The following is a 24,143-nucleotide window of genomic DNA, read 5'->3' on the forward strand; positions in this document are numbered from 1 at the left end:
TTTCTCTCTTCATATCTCTCTCCTTCCCCTTCTCTCCTTCTCCCTCTTTCTCTCCCTCTCCCTCTCTCTCTTTCTCTCTCTCCCTCTCCCTTTCCCTCTCTCTATTTGCAACTCCATCGATTGCACAGCAATCAGAAGCTACAACAGGAGTGAATCCTTGCACATGCTCTCGAAGTCACCTACTTCTGTTCTCTTCCATGAAAATACCAGGTGACAGACATCAGAAGCTTCAGGACCAGAATCAGGTTTAATATCACCGGCCTATGTGGTGAAATTTGTTCACTTTGCAATGCAATACATGATAATTGATTAGTGGGAATTCGGGAATGGTGCGCTGACCTCAAAACAGGGCACCCTGCCTGGAATTTGGAAAGATGTCAATGTTTGACGTAATCCAGACTCATTGTGTTAAACAGCCTGACCACCTCCAACTGTCCCTGTTGGCTGAGGGACCTCTAAGATCCCCTTTAACACTTTCCCCTCTTGTCTTAATTCTGTGCCCGCTAGTTTGAAAGAAGGCAGCATCCATCATTAAGGAATCCCACCACCCAGGAGATGCCCTATTCACACTGTAACTGTCGAGAAGGAGGTACAGAAGCCTGAAGACAGACACTCAGCGATTCAGGAACAGCTTCCTTCCCCTCTGCCATCTGATTTCTAAATGGACATTGAACCCATGAAAACTACCTCTCTACTTTGTTATTTCTGTTATTTGTACTACTTATTTTACCTTAACTATTTAACAGACATACAGATACCAAATGTAACTCAGGTTAATTCTCTATATTTATTGATCATGTATGGCATTATACTGCTGACGTAAAGTTACGACATATGCCAGTGGATTTAACCAGATTCTGATTCTGACCCTGTAGTACAACCCCATTAATGTGATCACTGCCTTCTTACTTCTGGTTCAGTGTTAGAAATTCATTTGATACTCTACTTGTTGATAAGCACATGGGTGGTATTGGAATAGGTGAAGGTTTTGTCTGCGTTGTGCCCGTGGGATGGAAACACTCCAAGGGAAGTCCCAGCCTGTGCTTCCCATCCTTTGACTGGTTTTCCTCGTTGTGGTTCATGTGGTGTGATACAGAGTGAGACGCCAGGCATGTTTCAATGCTCTCAAATCAGGTTTAATTGATTATATAAGATACATGCCCACCACCTGAATATCATGAGTGCCACCAGCAATGTCATTGCAAACAGTCTCCGAGTATAATCACAACTGGCTTTCAAAGTGCAGCTTCTAATCATTATTGTGTTTAGACACCCTGTAAGGAACCAACTAAGCATCTGATATGGGCCATCCCAAGGTTTGCATCACTTTGATGTGAACAGATTTTTCCTCAGGTTCCACAGCTGAGACTTTAAGGAAAGCCTGGCTTGAGGGAATGATTATCATCTCAATTCAATTTATTCACCGTTGATCAATGGGATTCCCAGGTGCTGCAGCATTGATGTTTTAGTGAAAATACGGGCAAAGTGGACATGTTACATTCAGATTTTGGTTTATAAAGTAATGGGAAGAGACTTTAAAAACCAGTATGTGCTTTCATTGGGAGAAAGATTAAAGTGATGAAGATCTTTATCTTTCTGAGTGGCACAAATAATGTAAGACAGGATAAGGAGTGTTGGATTTAAATCAGATTATTGATTATAGTAACATAGTTAATATGGAGTTCAAAGATGTTTGAGCTCCTGGAAATAAAACAGATGACACAATTTGGAAGGGAGGTATTTGTTAGATAAGGTCAAGAAAAATCATAACCACATGGTCAGATGGACCTATTTGCAGCGAGATTGACTGATGCTTTTATTCTTTAGGTTGTATTTTGTTTTCGAGAAGCAGATGGCCGCCTGTCGATCACACTCACAGATAAACTTCCCGCAGCGACTATTACTATCTGAAAGGAAGCATATTCGAGATAATCCATTATGTTAAAGATATTTGCCTTGGAATATGAAAGATTGAAAGATTGAAAGATATTTTTATATTTTAATATATTTTGATATTCCACCTTCCATCTATATAGTATGTGCAACAGCTTTATATTAATGTTCTGTAAATAGCTTAAGTACGAATTGTAATTTGTATTTTTATTTTCATTGTGATGTCAGACATGCATTGACATCAGAATAACAAATCCAATGAAGATCTACACCACAATGATAGCTGAAGCATTGCGGACAAGGCTCTTGAAGAGTCCCTGGTGATCCCCAGCCCTTCACCACTGACACCAAGCTTGGGAGAACCCTATTTAATGTGATCAGAATTGTCCCACAAATATCAGCTTAGAGATTTTATCTGGTCATGATTCCATTGGGAACTTGCTGCGAACAAACTGGTCACAGCATTTCCATTGCCTTCTGTAAAATGCTGAGGTGAAGTGAAGCAAAAATATTCCTCCTTTTGTTCATCTGAATCTACTTTTTGTGGGTTGAATTTCAAAACCACTGCAGGGATCACAGGGCAGATATGGAGAGGGTGTTTCCTGTACTGATGGGAAATAGAACCAGGGGTCAGATTAAGGGTGGGCCATTTCGGGTTCAAACTGGGGAAGGGTCCCATGCCAAGGGGCTGTGGATGCCATGAATTCACTCAAAACTGAAGCTGATTGAATTTGGGAAATTGGAGGAATCTGGGAATATTGAAATAAGTCTGAAAAAAGTGTTGAGCAAGAAGATAAACCTATATCTTGACAAATAGTGGAGCAGGCTTTCAGAGCCAAATATTTACTCAATCTACTATTTCACATGTTTTTTGATGGTGTCAGTGCTATCAGATGGTACTTACTCATCAACAGTGCTCAGTTCATACTTTGCTCTCTGCATATGATCCAGCAATATCTGGGTCCTGACCACTAGCTGGTGAGTAACATTGATAACACACAGGTGTCAGACAATAACCACCTTCAAATAAGGAGCAAAATTTTCAAATAAGGAGCATAATTCAGCCATCTTCCACATGCATAGAGTCATAAAGATTTTGCAGCATAGAGCCAGGCTTTTCGGCCCAGCTCATCCATGCTGACCCACCTGTCTTTCTATGCTAACCCTTCTGCCTGTGTTTGGGCCAGATCCCTCTGAAGCTTTCCTTTCCAGGAAGCCTTCAAACTATCTTTGTAATATTGTAATTGTACCATCTCCTTTGCACCTTCTACATACCCAGCAGCCTCTGTGTGAACAAGTTGTTCCTTTTAAATCTTTTTCTACTCCCACGTTAAACCTAGACCTCTAGTTTTGGACTTTCCTACCTTGGAAAATGGCTGCGATTGTTTATTTTATCTATGCCTCTCATAAATTTATAAACTTCTGTCAGGAAACTCCTCAGTCTGCGGGACCATGTCAACGGCCTTGCTAAATTTCATGGACATTCCTGCCCTTCAATCATCAACATGACCTCTCCAAAAGTTCCATCAAGTTAACACAACACAACTTCACAAGTAGAAGACTATGTGAACTATCCCTCATCAATCTTCCAGATCAAAGGCTGGTAGATGCTGCCTCTTCAAATTTCCTCTGGGACCTTTCCATCCACTGATCTTCAGTCATTACCATCTCTTTGGCCCCAATATCAGTGTTCTGGAATCAGAATGTCACAACTGGGGCTGGTTGAAATTTTTTTCAGTTAGTATGTGGGTTGGTTTTTTCTCAGGTATGCAGTCTTCCTTGGATTGCTTAGGTTTTATGTCCCATAAGGTGCCTCAGGAAGAAGGCGTCCATTATTAAGGACCCTCACCACCCAGTACATGCCCTCTGCTCATTGTTACTGTCAGGAAGGAGGTGCAGAAGCTTGAAGGCACACACTTCAAGAACAGCTTCTTTCTCTCTGCCATCTAATTTCTAAATGGACATTAAACTTATGAACACTACCTCATTACTTTTTTAATTTCCTTTTTAGTACTATGTATTTAATTTAACTATTTAATATACATATATATAATTCCTGTCATTCAGTTTTTTTCTGTATTTATCAGGAGTGGAGAGAATGAGCAATTTCAAGTTCCTGGGTGTCAATATCTCTGAGGACCTAACCTGGTCATTACATATTGATGTAGCTATAAAGAACATAGAAACATAGAAACCCTACTGCACAATACAGGCCCTCGGCCCATAAAGCTGTGCCGAACATGTCTTTACCTTAGAAATGACTAGGGTTACCCATAGCCCTCTATTTTTCTAAGCTCCATGTACCTACCCAGGAGTCTCTTAAAAGACCCTATTGTATCTGCCTCCACCACCATCACCGGCAGCCCATTCCACACACTCACCACTCTCTGTGTAAAAAACTTACCCCTGACATCTGCTCTCTACCTAAGCCAAAGCACCTTAAACCTGTGTCCTCTCATGCTAGCCATTTCAGCCCTGGCAAAAAGCCTCTGATTATCCAGATGATCAATGCCTCTCATCACCTTATACACCTCTATCAGGTCACCTCTCATCCTCCGTCACTCCAAGGAGAAAAGGCCAAGTTCACTCAAACTATTCTCATAAGATATGCTCCCCAATCCAGGCAACATCCTTGTAAATCTCTTCTGCACCATTTCTATGGCTTCCACATCCTTCCTGTAATGAGGCAACCAGAACTGAGCACAGTACTCCAAGTGGGGTATATATAGCTGCAACATTACCTCTTGGCTCCTAAACCCAATTCCACAATTGATGAAGGCCAATCCACCATCTGCTTTCTTAACCACAGAAGGCAAGACAGCAGCTATATTTCATTTGGAGTTTGAGGAAATTCGGTTTTTCAACTAAAACACTCAAAAATTTCTCCAAGTGCACTGTGGAGAGTGTTCTGACTGGCTGCATCACCATCTGGAAGCGGGAGATGGCTACGGCACAAGATCGAATTAAGTTGCAGAAACTTGTAAAATTAGTCAGTTCCATCATGTGTACCAGCCTCTGTAGTATCCAAGACATCTTCAAACACGATGCCTTAGGGAGGCGGTGTCTATTATTAAGGACCCGCATCACCCAGGACATGCCCTCTTCTCATTGTTACCATCAGGGAGGAGGTACAGGAGCCTGAAGACAGACACTCAATGATTCAGCAACAGCTTCTTCCCCTCTGCCATCTGATTTCTAAATGGACATTGAACCCATGAACACTCTCTCACTACTTCTTTATTTCTGTTATTTTAAACTACTTGTTTGAACTTGATTATTTAATAGACATGTATACAAAAGAAAAAGCACCTTGTGCTTTCCCGGCATATATGATGAATAAACTCTTCCTGGGCTTCCAGCTGGGTACCGGTATTGATTATCACTGATGTTTTGATGACAACAGTTATAATTGATACCTGTACCTGGCTGGAAGCCCAGGAAGAGTTTATTAGACATATATACTTTTTTTTTAAAAAAAAGTTATTTATTAAATTTTTAGAAAATTGCAAAGAATATATGTAATAATAAAATAGTACGAAAGAGAAAAAATAATATTAACCCTCCCCCCTCCCCTTAACCCTTGTCTAAAGAAAGAAAAAAAAGAAAGAAAGAAGAGAAAGATTGCCTGGATATTGGAGGATCCCCACATGCTCCATGGAGTTCAAAATAATTTTAATTTTAATTTTTAATTTTCCCCAATTACTTTATAGTTTTATCTTCAAAGGACCTATGTATTTAATCCTATCTTTTGTAGGTATGGGAGCCAAATTTTCAAAAATATATCATATTCATTTTGTAGATTGTATGTAATTTTTTCAAGTGGAATACAACTATAAATTTCATTATTCCAATGATCCAAAGTTAAATTTAAATCAGATTTCCAAGTAACTGCGATAACTTTTTTGGCTACTGCCAATGCAATTTTTATAAATTTTTTCTGATACTTGTTCAATTTAAGTTTCGGTATTGTCCCTTCAATGTCTCCTAATAAAAATAATATTGGACTATGTGGGAGTTGTACTCCAGTAATTTGTTCCAATAAAAGTCTTAGATTTATCCAAAATGATTGAATTTTAAAAGAAGACCAAGTAGAATGTAAAAAAGTACCAATTTCTTGATTACATCGAAAACATTGGTCAGACATATTTGAATTTAATCTATTTAGTTTCTGTGGTGTTATATATAATTGATGTAAAAAATTATATTGTATTAATCTAAGTCAACCATTTATTGTATTTATCATACTATCAGAACATAATCTTGACCAGCTTTTTCCATCAATTTTAATATTCAAATCAGATTCCCATTTTTGTCTTGATTTATGAATTCCTGATTTAATTGTCTGATTTTGAATCAAATTGTACATACAGGATGTAAATTTTTTAATTTCTCCTTTTTGAATTAATATCTCTATTTCACTAGGTTTTTGGCATCAACATTGTTTGACCCAGCTTTTCTCATAAATAAGTCTTTAATTGAAAATAACAGAAAAGAGAGTTGTTTGATATTTTATATTTATTTTTTAATTGATCAAACGACATCAATATACCTCCTTCAAAACAATCACCTATATATTTAATCCCCTTTTGGAACCAATTATGTAAAAATTTATTATCCATTTTAAAAGGATTAAGCCTATTTTGAATTAAAGTTCTTTTTGCTAATAAAGATTTCTTTATCTCATCGTCCATATTTACCTTATTCCATAAATCAATCAAGTGTCTTAATATAGGAGATTCTTTTTTTTCCCGTATCCATTTGGATTCCCATTTATATATAAAATCTTCTGGTATGTTTTCTCCTATCTTATCTAATTCTATTCTAATCCATGCCGGTTTTTCTTCATCAAAAAAAGACACAATAAATCTAAGTTGATTTGCTTTATAATAATTCATAAAATTTGGAAGTTGTAACCTTCCTAAATCAAATTTATATGTCAATTTTTCCAGTGATATTCTTGACATCTTTCCTTTCCAAAGAAATTTCCTTACATATTTATTCAGTTCTTGAAAAAACTTCTGAGGTAATTGTATTGGTAAAGTTTGGAATAAATATTGCAATCTAGGAAATATATTCATTTTTACAACATTAACTCTACCTATTAATGTTATTGGTAATATCATCCATTTATCAAGATCCTCTTTTATTGTTTTTAATAATGGCAAATAATTTTGTTTATATAAATTTTTTACATCATTATTAACTCTAATACCTAAATATTTTATCCCATTTATTGACCATCGAAATTGAGTTGCTAATCGGCATTGATCATAATTTCCATTGGTAAGGGGTAAAATTTCACTTTTATCCCAATTTACTTTATACCCTGATACTTTCCCATATTCTTCCAATCTAAAAGATAGTCTTTGCAAAGATTGCAATGGGTTTGTTAAATAAATCAAAACATCATCAGCAAATAAATTAATCTTATATTCTTCTTGATTAACTCTAAAGCCCCCAATGTCTGAATCTGTTCTAATTAATTCAGCTAATGGTTCTATTGCCAATACAAATAAAGCAGGTGATGGTGGGCAGCCTTGTCTAGTTAAGCAAAATGGTGTTGAAATCTGACCATTTGTAACTACTTTAGCTTGAGGATTAGTATTTAAGGTTTTAATCCATTGTATAAAAGATTTTCCTAACTCATATTTTTCCAATACCTTAAATAAAAAATCCCATTCCAATCTATCAAATGCTTTTTCTGCATCCAAAGCAACTGCCACACTCATTTCCTCTCTTTTTTGTGCCAAATGAATTATACTAAGTAACCGAGTTATATTATCCATTGATTGTTTGTTTTTAATAAAACCTGTTTGATCTATATGTATTAATTTTGGTAAATATTTAGATATTCTATTAGATAAATTTTTTGCTATTATTTTATAATCATATTCAACAAAGAAATAGGCCTATATGATGATGTTTTAAAGGATCTCTATCTTTTTTTGGCAATTCAGTTATGATTGCTGTTAAAAAAGATTGTGGGAGTTTATGCATTCTTTCCACTTGATATATTAGTTCCATAAAAGGAAGAATTAATAAATCTTTAAATTTTTTATAAAATTCAAGAGGAAAACCATCTTCTTCTGGGGATTTATTACTCTGAAATGATCCTAAAGCTTCTTCAACCTCTTTTAATGTAAAGGGCATATCTAATCCTTTCTGTTCTTTCAAATTTAATTTTGGAAGGGTTATTTGTGATAAACAGCAATCTTATTTTGTGGTTCTGATTGATATAGTTCAGTATAAAAAAATTTTAAAGTTTCATTAATTTCTAAAGGTTCATTAATTTCTAAAGTAACCTTATTTGCACTTGTTCTAATTGCATTTATTGTTTCAGAAGCCTGTTCTGTTTTCAGCTGCCAAACAAGAATCTTATGTGATCTTTCACCTAATTCATAATATTTCTGTTTAGTTCTCATAATTACTTTTTCTGTACGATATGTCTGGAGTGTATTATATTGTAATTTTTTATTAACAAGTTGTCTTCATTTTTCTTCTGTCATATATCTTTGAGATTCTTTTTCTAACTTTATGATATCTTTTTCCAATTGATCTATTTCTGCCATGTATTCCTTCTTAATTTTAGATGTATAACTTATAATCTGACCCCTTAAATATGCTTTCATCACTTCCCATAATACAATTTTATCCTCAACTGAGTGTAAATTCGTATCCAAAAAAAATTGAATCTGTTTTTTCATAAAATCACAAAAACCTTGATGTTTTAATAAAATTGAATTAAATCTCCATCTATAGATCAATTCCTCCTTATCCATCATTATCATTGTCATTATCAAGGGGGAATGATCTGACAGTATTCTTGCTTTATATTCCACACTTTTCACTCTATCCTGAATATTTTTTGATAATAAAAAAAATCAATCCTTGAATAAGTTTTATGTCTATTTGAATAAAATGAATAGTCTCTTTCTCTTGGATTAATTTTTCTCCATATATCAATCAGGTTTAAATCTTTCATTAATGATAAAGTTAGTTTTATTACTTTTGATTTTGTAACGACTTTAGTTGACCTATCCAAAACTGGATCTAAACAAAAATTAAAGTCTCCACCTATTAATATTTTATCAGGTGCATCAGCCAAGTTCAAAAAAACTTCTTGTATGAATTTTGCATAATTTTCATTTGGTGCATAAATGTTCATAGGAGTCCACAATTCTGAAAAAATTTGACAATGTATAATCACATATCTCCCCACAGAATCAATCACTACATTTTGTATTTTAATTGGTAAAGTTTTATTAACCAAGATTGCAACTCCTCTCGATTTTGAATTAAATGAAGCTGCAATGACATTTCCAACCCAATCTCTCTTTAATTTCTTATGTTCTGTTTCTGTTAAATGTGTTTCTTGTAGAAAAGCTATATCTCCTTTCATTTTCTTAATATATGTTAAAACTCTTTTTCTTTTCACAGGTCCATTAAGTCCATTAAAATTAAAACTTTAAAAATTAAGTAAATTAATCATTCATAATACCTTGGGAACTCTTTAAAATTCTCCATGTTGCTATGAGTCTCTCCCCAACCATCCAGGCAAAAAAGAAGAAAAATAGAAGAAAGATAACTAATAGATAAGAAAAAAAAACAAAATACCCCCCCACTAATGTTGCGAATAAAAAGAACACAACATGGACTTCCGGTAAGATGGCGATTGTTTAGCTGCTCCGAACTTTTGTTCCGTTACTGTCGCTATCTTTGCACTAAATGTCTCCATTTTTTAAACCTTAGTTAGGAATTATTTCGGTATCTCTTACTTGCCTGTGAATATATCTAACTTACAATGTCTAGCAAGAGTTCTAAATCTGGGAGAAAAGAAGCCATGACCCCTTTGGACGAGACGCTGGTTGCACTTGGAAAGCTCCGAGACGAAATCTTAAAGGAATTTAAAACCACTTTCAAACAGTTAGAAGACAAACTGGATCGGATCAATGATAAAGTGGACAAACATGCTGAACACTTATCTCGCATCGATTCGACTTCTGAAGATTTAGAAAGTCGTATTCGATACTTGGAGACTCTCTGTTCCAGCTTAGAGGAAAAATCTAACAAACTTCTTTCCAAAATGGTGGATCTCGAAAATCGCAGCAGACGCTGTAATATCAGAGTTCTTGGATTGCCAGAGGCGACCGAAAAGGGATCAACCGTGAAGTTTTTCGCCGAGTTTCTCTGTGAGATATTCGGGAAAGATTTGCTTCCCGACCCGCCTGAGCTTGAACGGGCACACAGAGTCTACGCTCCCCCCAGAATTCTGGGCTCCTGTCCGCGACCAGTAATCTTGTGTTTCCATCAATACCAGGTAAAACACAGTCTGATTGTAGAGGCGCGTCGCAGGGGGTCTTTTCCTTTCCAGGACACAACCATTCACTTTGTGGAAGATTTTGCACCCCAGACCTTAAAGATGCGCGCTGAGTTTAAAGGCGCAATGAAAGTGCTTTTTGATCGTGGTTTCAAACCTTCTCTGCGCAATCCTGCCGATCTACGAATCAAGCTTAATACCGGGAAATACAAGTGGTTCAAATCAGCGAAGGAAGCTGAAGCGTTTGTGGCTATCCAGTCATCTTCGGAATCTGATCGGACCTCCTAAAATGGCGGATAAGTACTCCTCATAGTAAAATTACTTTTTCTGGACTCGGACTTCACTTGAATCACTCAGACATTATTCATTGAAACTTTAAGGCCTGTTGACAATCTCTCCCGGGATTTGGTGTGTGTGTAATCTATTTTTATTCTTGTATAAATTTACCTACAGAGTTCTACAACTAACTCTAACTTGTTTTGGAGGTTCGAAGTCTTTAGTGAAGGCCTCCCTGTTTGTTGGTTCACAGTTTAATTGCTGATTTATTTTTCCATTTTTTTTAATATTTATTTATTTTATCTTTTTTTTTCTTTTTTTCACCCCTTTTTTCTAATCTCTGAATTTTTTTCTCCCTTCTCTGTAAATGGTTGATAAATACTTGTCTTGAATTTATAATTTTCCCCTTCCTCTTCTTTTTTCTTTTTCTTTCTTACCTTTTTTTTCCCTTTCTCTTACTTTATTCTTCTATAATTTTTCGCGGGTAGGTTAGTTTTGGTTTTCTTCCGATTTTCTCTGTATTAAGTTTTATATTTCTGCAGAAGATGTTCTAATCTGTAGTTATGTTTTCTAGTGCATAAACTAGTTACTATTTGCTATAGTATTTATATGGAACTGTTGTTAATGACACAGATCTGGAAGTTGTATTTGGGTTAATTTTTTTGGTAGAGCTAGCTACTTGTTTTGGTAGCCGTCTAGTTTTGGGTTGTGTGGGTGGGGTGGATTTCCCAGTTCCAACATCGCTCACTGTATCTATTGTTTCTCTTTATTGCTCAGGACATGTTTATATTTTGACCTTACGAATCTATGTTTACATCTCTGCTCCCAGACTGCTATTGTACTGCTTGACTTTTTATATGCCTGCTGCCTTTTATGCATTAGTAATTGATAATGGCTAGTGCACTTAAATTCGTGAGCTGGAATGTAAAGGGATTGAACCACCCTGTTAAAAGGAGGAAGGTATTCTCACATATCAAACAACTCAAAGCTGACATTGCTTTCCTCCAAGAAACTCATATTCGTTGTTTTGATAACTCCCGGCTTCTGTCAAAGTGGGCGGGTCAGCATTTTCATTCACCCTTTGCCGCTAAAGCTAGGGGAGTTTCCATTCTTATTAACTCAAATATTCCTTTTGAACTCTCTAATAAAATATCTGATACAAATGGCCATTTTATTATTGTTTCTGGTAAACTATATAACACTAAAGTTGCACTAGCAAACCTGTATGCCCCCAACTTTGATGATGTTAACTTTTTTGAACGGTTTTTTTCCTCACTACCAGACTTAAACTCATACTCTCTTATACTGGGTGGTGACTTCAACTGTTGGTTGGATCCTAAACTGGACCGATCGTCCTCTGTTACCAGATCACCTACTAAATCTGCCTTAGCTATTCAATCCTTTCTCTCTAATTTTGGTATCTCTGATATATGGTGTTTCCTCCATCCTACAGAGAGAGATTATTCTTTTTTCTCACATGTTCACCATACCTTCACTAGAATTGACTATTTCTTACTCGATAACCAACTTATCCCATTTGCCCACTCTTGTGACTATCAGAGTATACTGATTTCTGACCATGCCCCAATTACCCTCTCTCTGAACTTTCCTGGTCTCCCTCAGAGGAATAAACACTGGCGGTTTGATTCAACTTTATTATCGGATGATGATTTCGTAAAATTTATTAAGGATCAGATAACCTTTTATTTTAACACTAATACATCACCTGAAGTGCCATCCCAGATTGTCTGGGATGCCATGAAAGCATATCTGAGGGGTCAAATAATCTCTTACACAGCAAATCTCAATAGAAGATCCCGTGCAGATCGAGCAGACCTCATTAACCAGATTAAAGATTTGGATCAAATATATGCCCAAGCTAAGAATCCTGAATTATACAAGAAGCGCGTTGAACTCCAAACTAAATTTAACCTTCTGTCCACTCAACCTGTCGAACGCCAACTTCTCAAAAGCAAGAGTCGCTTTTACATTCATGGGGATAAGTCTGGTAAATTCCTAGCCAATCAGCTGAGGCGTTCCAAAGCCAAACAACATATTACAAAGATCCGGAAGGAGAACAGAGACTTTACATCGGATCATTTAGAAATTAATGACGCATTTAAAAAAATTTATTCTCGGCTTTATTCCTCTGAATCTCTGAATGACAATATCTCTGTGGATCAATTTTTACAGAATCTGAATATCCCCTCACTTTCATCTGATTTCAAAGCCAAACTCAATGCACCTATATCACCAGAAGAAATATCTTTTGCAATTTCTGCACTGTCCTCAGGGAAATCTGCTGGACCTGATGGGTTCCCTGTGGAATTTTATAAATCATTCTCTTCACTTCTTTCTCCTCAGTTACTTTCAGTATTATCTGACTCGTTTAATTACGGCAAATTGCCACCCTCTTTCAATGAGGCATCTATTATTCTTCTTTTAAAAAAGGGCAAAGACCCAACAGAGTGTTCCTCGTACTGGCCGATCTCTCTGCTCAATGTTGATGTAAAGATCTTAGCTAAAGTGTTGGCTCATAGATTAGAAACCGTTATTCCCTCCATTATCTCTGATGACCAAACAGGCTTTATTAAAAACCGTCTCCCTTTTTTTAACATTCGGCGTCTATTTAATATTTTATACTCAGTTCCAACTGGGACTCCTGAATGTGTTATCTCCCTTGATGCGGAGAAAGCATTTGATCGTATAGAGTGGAACTACCTTTTTGCAGTCTTAGAAAAATTTGACCTCGGCCCAAGTTTCATCGCTTGGATCCAATTGTGTACCTGTGTCCTACTGCTTCTGTTCTAACTAATTTTCAGAAATCCCAAGTATTTAATCTCAAACATGGCACCCATCAGGGATGCCCCTTAAGTCCCTTTCTCTTTGATTTGGCTATAGAAACTCTGGCGATAGCATTTCAAAATTGTCCTGAATTGACTGGGATTTGGAGAGGGGGTGTTGAGCATAAAGTTTCTCTCTATGCTGATGACTTATTACTCTTTCTCTCAAATCCGTCTACATCCTTACCTCTAATGTTTTCACTTCTTGACCAGTTTAGCCAGATCTCTGGCTATAAACTCAATTTACATAAGAGTAAACTTTTCCCAATTAATAAAGAAGCACAAGAACTAATATTTCGTGATCTCCCTTTTAAAGTAGTCCATAATCAATTTACTTATCTTGGAATTACAGTCACAAGGAAGTTTAAAGATCTCTTTCGTGAAAACTTTGTTAATCTTTCATATGCTATAAAACAGAGTCTGGTACAATGGTCACCTCTATCTATGTCTTTGGTAGGTCGTATTAATGTTGTTAAAATGTATGTTCTCCCCAAATTTTTATACTTATTTCAATCTATCCCAATTTTTATTCCTAAATCTTTTTTTGATTCCTTAGACTCTATTATTTTGTCAAATCTGTGGCAGAATAAGCGCTCTAGAATTAACAAAATCCACCTCCAAAAATCTAAAAAAGAGGGTGGCATGGCTTTACCTAACTTTCGCTTATATTACTGGGCAGCTAATATACGTTGTGCTGCCTTCTGGTCTTTCTTCCACGGTCAACCCGAGTGCCCTAACTGGGTGGCAATGGAGTTGAGCTCCACTAAAGAATTATCTATATCTGCACTTCTTAGCTCTGCACTCCCTAGCAGTCTGCCCAGATCAATAGCTAATCCTCTTGTTAGACACACTTTGTGTATATGGGCTCAGTTCAGGAAATGCTATGGTTTCCAGGGGTTTTCCATTTCTAGCCCTGTCGCACATAATCACCTTTTTTTACCTACTATGTACGATTCAGCATTCCATGTTTGGTACAGGAAGGGCATTAGACATTTTGAAGATCTCTTCATTGATAATCGCTTCGCTTCTTTTCAGCAGCTCTCTGTTAAGTTCAACCTGCCTAACGCTCACTTTTTCAGATATCTCCAAATCCGACACTTTACTGCTCCTTTAATTCCTAACTTTCCTGAAATGCCTGCGAAAAATGCTATGGACCTATTTCTTTCCATTAATCCACTAGGTAAAGGTTTAATATCAATTATCCGAGATAAACTAGCAGCCTTACGACGGGCCCCTGTGGATAAAATTAAAATGGCCTGGGAGCAGGATTTAAATATCTCCTTATCCGAGGAGAGCTGGGACTCAGTTCTCAAATCGGTTAATTCAACCGCCCTTTGTGCTCGCCATTGCCTTTTACAGTTTAAGATTGTTCATAGAGCCCATATGTCTAAATCTAAACTATCTCGATTCTACCCTGGCATTAGTCCGCTCTGTGATAAATGCAAGAGGGGCGTGGCCTCTCTCATCCATATGTACTGGTTCTGTCCTAGCTTGGAGAAATTCTGGAAAGGTGTTTTCACTACATTATCGGGTATTCTGAATCAGCACCTAGAACCTAACCCCTTATTTGCTCTGTTTGGTTTTTGGGGCGAGACAGATTTATGTCTGGGTCCAATCAAATGCCGAATACTATCCTTTGCCTCTCTCCTGGCGAGATGCTTGATCCTCCTTAGATGGAGAGATGTTGCCCCGCCCACTCATGCGCAATGGCTTAACGACATTATGGCCTGCTTGGACCTCGAAAAAATTCATTATTCAGTTCTTAATTCGGATCTAAAGTTCCATAAGGTCTGGGGACCTTTTATCGAGTACTTTCATAACCTTCCTCTTGACTAGGGTTTTTTTTCTTCTTTTTTTCTCTTCTTTTCGGTCCCTTGCTTTCAGCTCCCTTTTTTTTTCTGGTAGTAGGCATTATTATCCTCTGTTGCTAAGTGTATTCACAGTCTGGGAGTTTGACTGTCCTGACTTATACTCTTTATACTGTGTGGTGGTTGGTCTGGAGTTGTTGTTGTTTTTTTCTTGTGTTGTGGGGCTTGGGGAGGACACTAAGCTCGCTTGTCTTTAATTTAGGTGCTTTTTTGTTAAATTCTCTTCCTTTGTAGCATATTGTTATTGTATGCTTAATTTTGCACTGTATTAATGCTCCTCATTGGGATTTGGGGTTTTTAATTTTGTAAAATGTTTTGAAAAACTAATAAAAAAAAATTTTTAAAAACACAACATTACCCCGCCCCCCATTTTACGGGTCATGGCAATCGCCATGATTGTACACGTGAAACTCGCAGCCATCGATCAGGAGCTCCTCCAGCTCCCCCGCAAAAAAAAAGAAAGAAAATATATTAGTGAAGAAACAAAAAAGAAAATAATTAATGTCTCTACTCCCAGTTAATACTCCTCAACTATTTTTTTTCTTCTTATTCCTTATAAATGTCCATCAAGTCCAACCTTATTTCAGCCTTCATCATTAGTCTACTTCAATACTATAATTCTTTACTCCCCCTCGTGAATATCAGGTAGTTCTTGTACAAATTTCTCCGCTTTCCGGTAGTCAACGAAAAATCTTCTTTCTTTGTTATCCAGGAAAATTATCAATTTTGCTGGGTAGCTCAATAAAAATTTATAGCCCTTTTCCCATAAAAGACATATATACTTAATGTTACTCAGATTTTTCTCTATATTTATTTATCATGTATTGCATTGTACTGCTGCCGTAAAGTTAATTAATTTCACAACATATACTGGTGATATTAAATCTGATTCAGATTCAGATTCTAATTATTTTATTAGAACTCACTCACCTTGTGTCGCAGGTGTCTCGTTTGGGATGATGAGCATTGATAAGCTCTCCTTGCCTTTATCATTTTTATTCAGTTTGGGTAACTGAATTAGCATAGGATTTTCTATGTCTTTCATTGTAGTTGTTGACTTGGGGGTTATTGTTTTGCCTGGGCACTGGGGCTGTTCTGAATTCCTATCTGCTCCAGGATGTATGTCAGGGGAACTGGCCAACCCCCTTTGTTCAGTCATTGTGGTTCCTTGTCTGGTGAAACTCTGACCAAGTTCTTCTGTGTGTCTGAGTGATTTCTGTTTGTCAGGATTCTGCACAGTTTGCCTGAATTCTTGTTAGTTTTCTTGGTTACTTTGTCTTAAATATTCTGTTTTGTTTGAATTGCTACAGTCTCTGTGATTCCTGCACTGGAGTTCACCAGTGACCCTCACATATAATTAACCAAGATGCATTAACCAGTGATTACAAGAGCAGGTCACAAGTTAAGCATCCCTTAAGAAATGATTGATGTCTTACTGCCTGAATCCTTTCCACCATCAGCCAGGAGTGGGATATTCCTCAGTCCCTGGATGAGTGCAGCTCCCAAACACAGAAGGAGCTCGTCATCACTAGTGACAAAGGAACTGATTTCATTGCAACTCTGTCTGTATAGATGGAATACAAAACAAAGCTTTTCACCGTGGCCTGTTACCTGCGACAATAATAAACCAAGTGAAACGATCTCTACCAATATCTACCATCAGCATTCTGTGCTGTTGTATAATCCAGCAGCCAGTGTATCTCAGCTAAATCTCCCAGACCAATAACCTTTACCATCTAGAGGGACAGAGATCAGCTCACATACAGGTCTCTGCAAGTCTCACACCATCCAGACATGGAACATAACCCATTCCTCCATCATCACTGGGTCTGAATGCTGGAGCTGCACCACAAGAGCATTGTGGGAGAACCGTCACCAGGGCAACTCTAGTGGTTCAAGATGGCAGCTCACCAGCACCTTCACAAAGGCAATGAGGGATGGACAAAAGATGCTGACCATGGAACCAAGGATAAAAGTAAGGCAATGAGGCACTCTCCGATCATACTCACTTGTACATTCGATTTTCCCGTTTGTACAGGTGTAGCTGTATAAAATCATTGTGGGTGAATAGAAATATGTGCACTTCTCTTTTGTGGTAGCATCACCATAACAGTTGTCATGGGTCTGGCAACACCTGTAAAATCACAGATAACACTTAATTAAAAACTCATGGACTAGAATTAACACAACACTGTTACAGCGGCCCCCAGTGTCACACACTTCCCATGTAGCGCTAAGAGTCAGGGGGTGACCTGAGCTGAGCCAAACTGAGCAGGCTGATATCGACCCAGGGAGCTGGGTAGGGGCTTCACTGTGGGACGTGGAATCAGGATTTGTGGGGACTCAGGCAGGAATGTGGAAAAGAATTCCTCCAAGTGACGTGACCACAATAGACCTGAGAACGTGACCAATGTTTATTTTTTTCCCTTGTTCTATGGATCGTGTGTGCTCACCACCCAACAATAAGCAACAGATTGATCGACCAGCTGGTTCCCCTCTCTCCTTCCCTTCCTCGCTCTCTCGGTAAGGTAGCCACTGTGTCATGGTTCTCTCTTGTGCTGCCATGATTGAACCCCCTGTTGAATCCTCCAGAAGAACAGAATCCTCCCTGGGAGCAGCTGCCCTGTCCTTGGTGTGTTCCACTACACAGTCCTGACCTCCTGTACAGACTAACACCAAACACTACCCTCTGTACCTTCACTGGGACTTCAGTGAAGATGCAATCTTGCTGCCTCTGACAATCAATGAGAACAGTTCTTTGTCCCTTGTCTCCAGTGGATGGTAACTGGCTCTGTGGAGACCTTCTGTCCACCTACCGGTCAAACTCATCCACTGGTGTCCCAGATCCACCAATTCCACAGTAACAGCCGTAGTTGTTGATCTGCAGTAGTGGGCTGACACCTGGCATGGCACATTTAATCATATTACTGAACTGAATGAGGTTCCTGGACTCAATGGAAGTGCTCCCAGCACCAGCTACATCAGGAGGGAGAGGAACAGACAGACACAAACAGGTTAGAACATGAAGCAACCAACACGAGAGCAAGGCTCACTCGAGGAGAGAATCTCTACCTGAGAGCAGAAGGAGGACAAACAGCCCCAGCATTGTCGTTTGCTCTTTCCCGTCCTGGAAATCACACTTGTGAGTTCAATCCCTGGATTATTTATTGGGAGCTGATAACATGGACAAGATAGAGACAAACTACCCTGTTGATACAGCTGGTCTCTATTTGACTGGGTTGGAGAGACAGAGCCAATCCTGACAGCTTCCGGCTCTTCCCAGTGGGAGCAGGTGTGTGTGTATGTGTCAATTTACTTGTGTCTGTGTCCACGTGTATGTCAATTTACATGTGTTTGTGTCCACGTGTATGCTTGAGAGTGTGTCAATTTACATGTATGTGTGTGTGCGTGTGTGTGAGACTGTGTTCTATTATGAGTGAGTGTAACTAATCCAAATGAGTTCATGATGGGTCTGACTGATTGAGATATCGACACTAAACAGAGGCCATGACAGTGGGCGATGGGCTGGAATTGTCACGGCATGGATTCTCGATAATCGGTATCACAATATGGGGAAGATGAGGTGACCACCTCTGAAAATGAGACGAGTCACTGTGGGACTTGCCCTGCGAGTTCCATGAGGAGGTTTCAGGACCAGAGATTGGAAAATGATAAGACTGAAGACCATTGGAGTTTTGTCTGATTTGGGATGTCCGGATGGAGTCTGCAGGACTAATAACCTCCAGCATTCCTACAAATTTCAGACATTAAGATATGTGTCTGTGCCTCAGCCATTATGCAATCTTCTTTTTCTTTGACATGTTAGTTTCAATTCACTGAAAAATTCAGCTTTTAACGGTCTTCCACCATGTCGAATGATTCCTGGTGTAAAGCACCTGCATGACTTTTTGACCTTTTCCCCCCATCAAAAGGACACAATTTTTTATTAGTTAGTTATCTATACTAATCAATTCAGAGGAATTGATATGAATTCCATTCCTGTCACGACAGCTCCATATAAACAGTTCCCCATACATACTGGATATTAATAAAATGCAAATCTCTCATTCTGCTGAAGAAGGTCTATAATCTCATTCCATGCAAATGCACACACCTGCTGAGCTTTATCTCACCGAACATAAGTGAGTGGTTCTGACCAATAACAAGCAGAATTTGTACTAAAACAGCCCAAGTTGAAGTACTGGGCTTTTGGCTGACTGGTGAGAAAATGTTGATTTACAGTGGGATGAATGAGTGGGAAGGTGGGAGTTGTCGGTGTGTCGGGTTGGTGTTTGAGGTATTGGGTGGAACAGGTGATAAGCTTTATATCCTGCTTCACCCCAACCCCTGAGCACAATCAGCCAATTGGGTAAAACTTGTAAGAGGAATATTGTCACAGAATGGCAGCTGTAGTGATGACGGAGCCTCATTTTCTGTGCCCTAAAGGTTAAGCAACTTTCAGGAGTGAAAGGGGAGAGTCACGGAGGGATGGTGAGGAGGGAGGTGCTCTTCCTGGGGATTGGTGACTATGGTGGTCACCCCAGTGAAAGAAGGAATCTCTTCCACCTTATTTCCTCCAGCTCCACTTTCCAGAGAGTGTTTGGGGACAGGTCCAACAAAAATCGCCCACTGAAATCTAAATTACATTTCAAAGTTCAAAGTATACATATGCCCCTATATATAAGCCTGAGATTCATTTTCTTGCAGGCATACTCAATAAATCCCACGACCATAATAGAATGAATGAAGGACTTCATCAAGTCCCTCACTGTGATGACGTATTTTGAGAGGTTGACCATGACACCTGACATATATACTGTACGACGTATGTCAGTGATAATAAACCTGATTCTGATTCAAGAACTGCGAAGGAGCTCTGGAACCAACCCAAAATGTGATGGAGTTGCACCAACGGAGAGCTGACTGTGAGAACCCAGAGAGAGAGCTGTTTCACATGTCGGAACAGAAGACAGCTGTGGTAAGGGAGCCTCGACGTGCACAGTTTACTCCCAGGAAGACAAGATGGCAGGAGTGGAAACCAAATAACGACGTCTGTGTCAGTGCTGACCTAGTGCAGTGCCATCAGGAACCATAGATAGTGTAGCCACATGGTTCAACATTTTCCCAGTCCCACACTCAGACCATCAGATAGTGTAGCCACATGGTTCAACCTTTTCCCAGTCCCACACACAGACCATCAGATAGTGTAGCCACATGGTTCAACCTTTTCCCAGTCCCACACTCAGACCATCAGATAGTGTAGCCACATGGTTCAACCTTTTCCCAGTCCCACACACAGACCATCAGATAGTGTAGCGACATGGTTCAACCTTTTCCCAGTCCCACACACAGCCCATCAGATAGTGTAGCCATATGGTTCAACCTTTTCCCAGTCCCACACACAGACCATCAGATAGTGTAGCCATATGGTTCAACCATTTCCCAGTCCCACACTCAGACCATCAGATAGTGTAGCCATATGGTTCAACCTTTTCCCAGTCCCACACACAGACCATCAGATAGTGTAGCCATATGGTTCAACCTTTTCCCAGTCCCACACACAGACCATCAGATAGTGTAGCCATATGGTTCAACCTTTTCCCAGTCCCACACACAGACCATCAGATAGTGTAGCCATATGGTTCAACCTTTTCCCAGTCCCACACACAGACCATCAGATAGTGTAGCCATATGGTTCAACCTTTTCCCAGTCCCACACACAGACCATCAGATAGTGTAGCCATATGGTTCAACCTTTTCCCAGTCCCACACACAGACCATCAGATAGTGTAGCCACATGGTTCAAACTTTTCCCAGTCCCACACACAGACCATCAGATAGTGTAGCCACATGGTTCAACCATTTCCCAGTCCCACACACAGACCATCAGATAGTGTAGCCATTTGGTTCAACCTTTTCCCAGTCCCAAACACAGACCATCAGATAGTGTAGCCATATGGTTCAACCTTTTCCCAGTCCCACACACAGACCATCAGATAGTGTAGCCACATGGTTCAACCTTTTCCCAGTCCCACACACAGACCATCAGATAGTGTAGCCACATGGTTCAACCTTTTCCCAGTCCCACACTCAGACCATCAGATAGTGTAGCCATATGGTTCATCCTTTTCCCAGTCCCACACTCAGACCATCAGATAGTGTAGCCATATGGTTCAACCTTTTCCCAGTCCCACACACAGACCATCAGATAGTGTAGCCACATGGTTCAACCTTTTCCCAGTCCCACACTCAGACCATCAGATAGTGTAGCCATATGGTTCAACCTTTTCCCAGTCCCACACACAGACCATCAGATAGTGTAGGGACATGGTTCAACCTTTTCCCAGTCCCACACACAGACCATCAGATAGTGTAGCCACATGGTTCAACCTTTTCCCAGTCCCACACACAGACCATCAGATAGTGTAGACACATGGTTCAACCTTTTCCCAGTCCCACACACAGACCATCAGATAGTGTAGCCACATGGTTCAACCTTTTCCCAGTCCCACACTCAGACCATCAGATAGTGTAGCCATATGGTTCATCCTTTTCCCAGTCCCACACTCAGACCATCAGATAGTGTAGCCATATGGTTCAACCTTTTCCCAGTCCCACACACAGACCATCAGATAGTGTAGCCACATGGTTCAACCTTTTCCCAGTCCCACACTCAGACCATCAGATAGTGTAGCCATATGGTTCAACCTTTTCCCAGTCCCACACACAGACCATCAGATAGTGTAGGGACATGGTTCAACCTTTTCCCAGTCCCACACACAGACCATCAGATAGTGTAGCCACATGGTTCAACCTTTTCCCAGTCCCACACACAGACCATCAGATAGTGTAGCCATATGATTCAACCATTTCCCAGTCCCACACACAGACCATCAGATAGTGTAGCCATATGGTTCAACCTTTTCCCAGTCCCACACACAGACCATCCGCTGACTATGAATGTTCACTTCATCCCTCCAGATTCTCCATTGCTGATGAGAAAGGGGGAATATAGCCTCAAGGATCAGGCAGACCGGGCCAGGTGAAGACCAGGAAAGTGATGACATTATGTTGACCAAGGTGGCACAAGAAACAACAGGAGAAATATTCTCATGTGAGACACAACTCTGCTGATTCTTGAAGCAGCCCATCAAAGTGATTGGAATCAACTTGTCCATCCTGGATGGGACAGCTGACTGATGCTCTGGAGCCCATTCAATGTTTCTGATCTGGATCACCGTAGACTGACACTTTGAGTGCTGATGAACTGGATGTTCCACCATGGAAGTCATTAAATCAGTGACTGTGGTTGTGTCATTCTTCCATGTCACTTCCCCTTGACACTCACAGAATTACTTCATCTGCAGTACACAGAAGCAAATGTGACTCTTCACTTCCTGCTGTTTCCATTTTATGATGCAGCTTTGGGCTTCCAAACCTCAGAATGGTCCCTTTCCCTACCCCAACCTACCACTGATGTTTGACCCTGTTTGGGTGAGGTTCAAAGTTTCTACTTGGGAGTAGGGAACAGACAGCTGAACCTGAAATCTGCCAACCAACAGTTTCTGGCAACTCTTTCACAGCCCCCTCATTTGCCTTTTTATTCCATTATAATCTTTTGTTCTCAGGCCAGCAGATTATTGCTATCTGACAAACACAGGAATTCAAATTGCATTTTTAGTCAGTGTTCCAGCTATTATTAGTGTTATTGCTTATTTGCATGTCATGTGTAAGACGTGATCACTAGACCTGTCCACTTGCATTGTACGAGACAAAGACTGCTCCTTCCTGTATCTAAGTTCAAATAAGTAGTAGTTTTCCCAACAATCCCTTGCTCCAGAAGAGCAGTTTGAACAGGAGTATTGACCATTTATATTTGGTTCAGCTTGTCAGAAAGGGAAGATAAACCCGTTCTTATTGAGGAAAACAGCATTTATGATTCCTCCTAATTGTCCCAAATTATTTGGCAAAATTACCAAAACAGTATTGCCTATTTTTAAAGCCTTGAGCCAATATTCCAAATCCGCGTGAGTTTTACTATATCTTCCTGAATTGTAAATGACCCAGTTCATGTTTTGCTTTTACCAACTATAATTCAGATAACTTACAAGGGATTGGAATAACATAGTTAAAGCACCTCCACACTTCAGCTCATCGTGAGCAAAGCAACTTCGTGTAAGATAAAAAAAAGTAATTTTCCTTAGGTCAGAGTCTATTTCATCAAACATGGAGTGAATTCAAAATCCCTATCTTGCTTTTCATCTCTGTTATTATCTGGTCTCTATCCAACCTTCATTCTCACTCTCCCTGAATCACAGGATCTCAAAAGCTGCCAAGCCTCATGCAACATTTTTGAAACTCAGCCTCATCTGCTCTCTTTTCCCTCCACAATCACTCTCTCTCTCACTCTCACTCTTTTTCTCTCTCTCTCACTTTCTCTCTCTTTCACTCTCTCTCTACTCTCACCAAATCACAGAATCTCAAAATTTGGTAAATCTCTTTTGAAACTCATGGATCAGTCACCTAGTTTCTATCAATTCAGAACATGTAAAAGGTGGTCAAGATGGTGCCGATGTACATCGCTCCCATAGTCAACATCTTCCAGATGGCAAACAAAAAGCTTTTTTTACTTCTTTTATGTCTGTTTTCACCATAAAATGTTTCTGGACGGATAGAGCCTTTAATTTACAGTTTGGAATCCCCGAGAAGATTTCAGGAAGCGAGCGTGTGCTCTGATGGCCTAAATGCGAAGAAACTGAGACCGGGGGTGAGCTGATATTTGACTCCATTTCACCATTTAAAGCGTGAATTAATGGCTGATTAAAGCGTAGGGGAAGACTAAGACAATGAGGCAAATGCAGAAGGCGAATGAGAGATTCGGCAATGACTGCCTGCCTTTTGGTCACTGCTGGGAGGGTTCTGTGCCGCTCGCTGTAGGCCCCTCTG

General features: G+C 39.3%; 1 protein-coding gene across 1 annotated transcript; it reads right to left on the minus strand.

Moving 5' to 3' along the window:
• Positions 1–1,114: 1,114 nt before the first annotated feature.
• Positions 1,115–18,383, minus strand: LOC140738247 (phospholipase A2, minor isoenzyme-like). Its single transcript, XM_073065399.1, has 4 exons — positions 18,270–18,383; positions 18,014–18,173; positions 17,207–17,331; positions 1,115–1,907 (listed from the first exon to the last, which is right to left on the minus strand). The coding sequence occupies exons 1-4, from the start codon at positions 18,301–18,303 to the stop codon at positions 1,789–1,791; spliced, it is 438 nt and encodes a 145-aa protein (XP_072921500.1). The 5' UTR covers positions 18,304–18,383; the 3' UTR covers positions 1,115–1,788.
• Positions 18,384–24,143: the final 5,760 nt, after the last annotated feature.

This window comes from Hemitrygon akajei, chromosome 14, assembly GCF_048418815.1.
Source record: "Hemitrygon akajei chromosome 14, sHemAka1.3, whole genome shotgun sequence".
NCBI classification, from domain to species: Eukaryota; Metazoa; Chordata; class Chondrichthyes; order Myliobatiformes; family Dasyatidae; genus Hemitrygon; species Hemitrygon akajei.

Coding starts and splice junctions, on each gene's coding strand:
- LOC140738247 (XM_073065399.1), bottom strand. CDS start 18,303: ATGCTGGGGCTGTTTGTCCTCCTTCTGCTCTCAG. Junction 18,174..18,269: donor TGTCCTCCTTCTGCTCTCAG/GTAGAGATTCTC, acceptor CTCCTGATGTAG/CTGGTGCTGGGAGCACTTCC. Junction 1,908..17,206: donor CGGGAAAATCGAATGTACAA/GTGAGTATGATC, acceptor GCTTCCTTTCAG/ATAGTAATAGTCGCTGCGGG.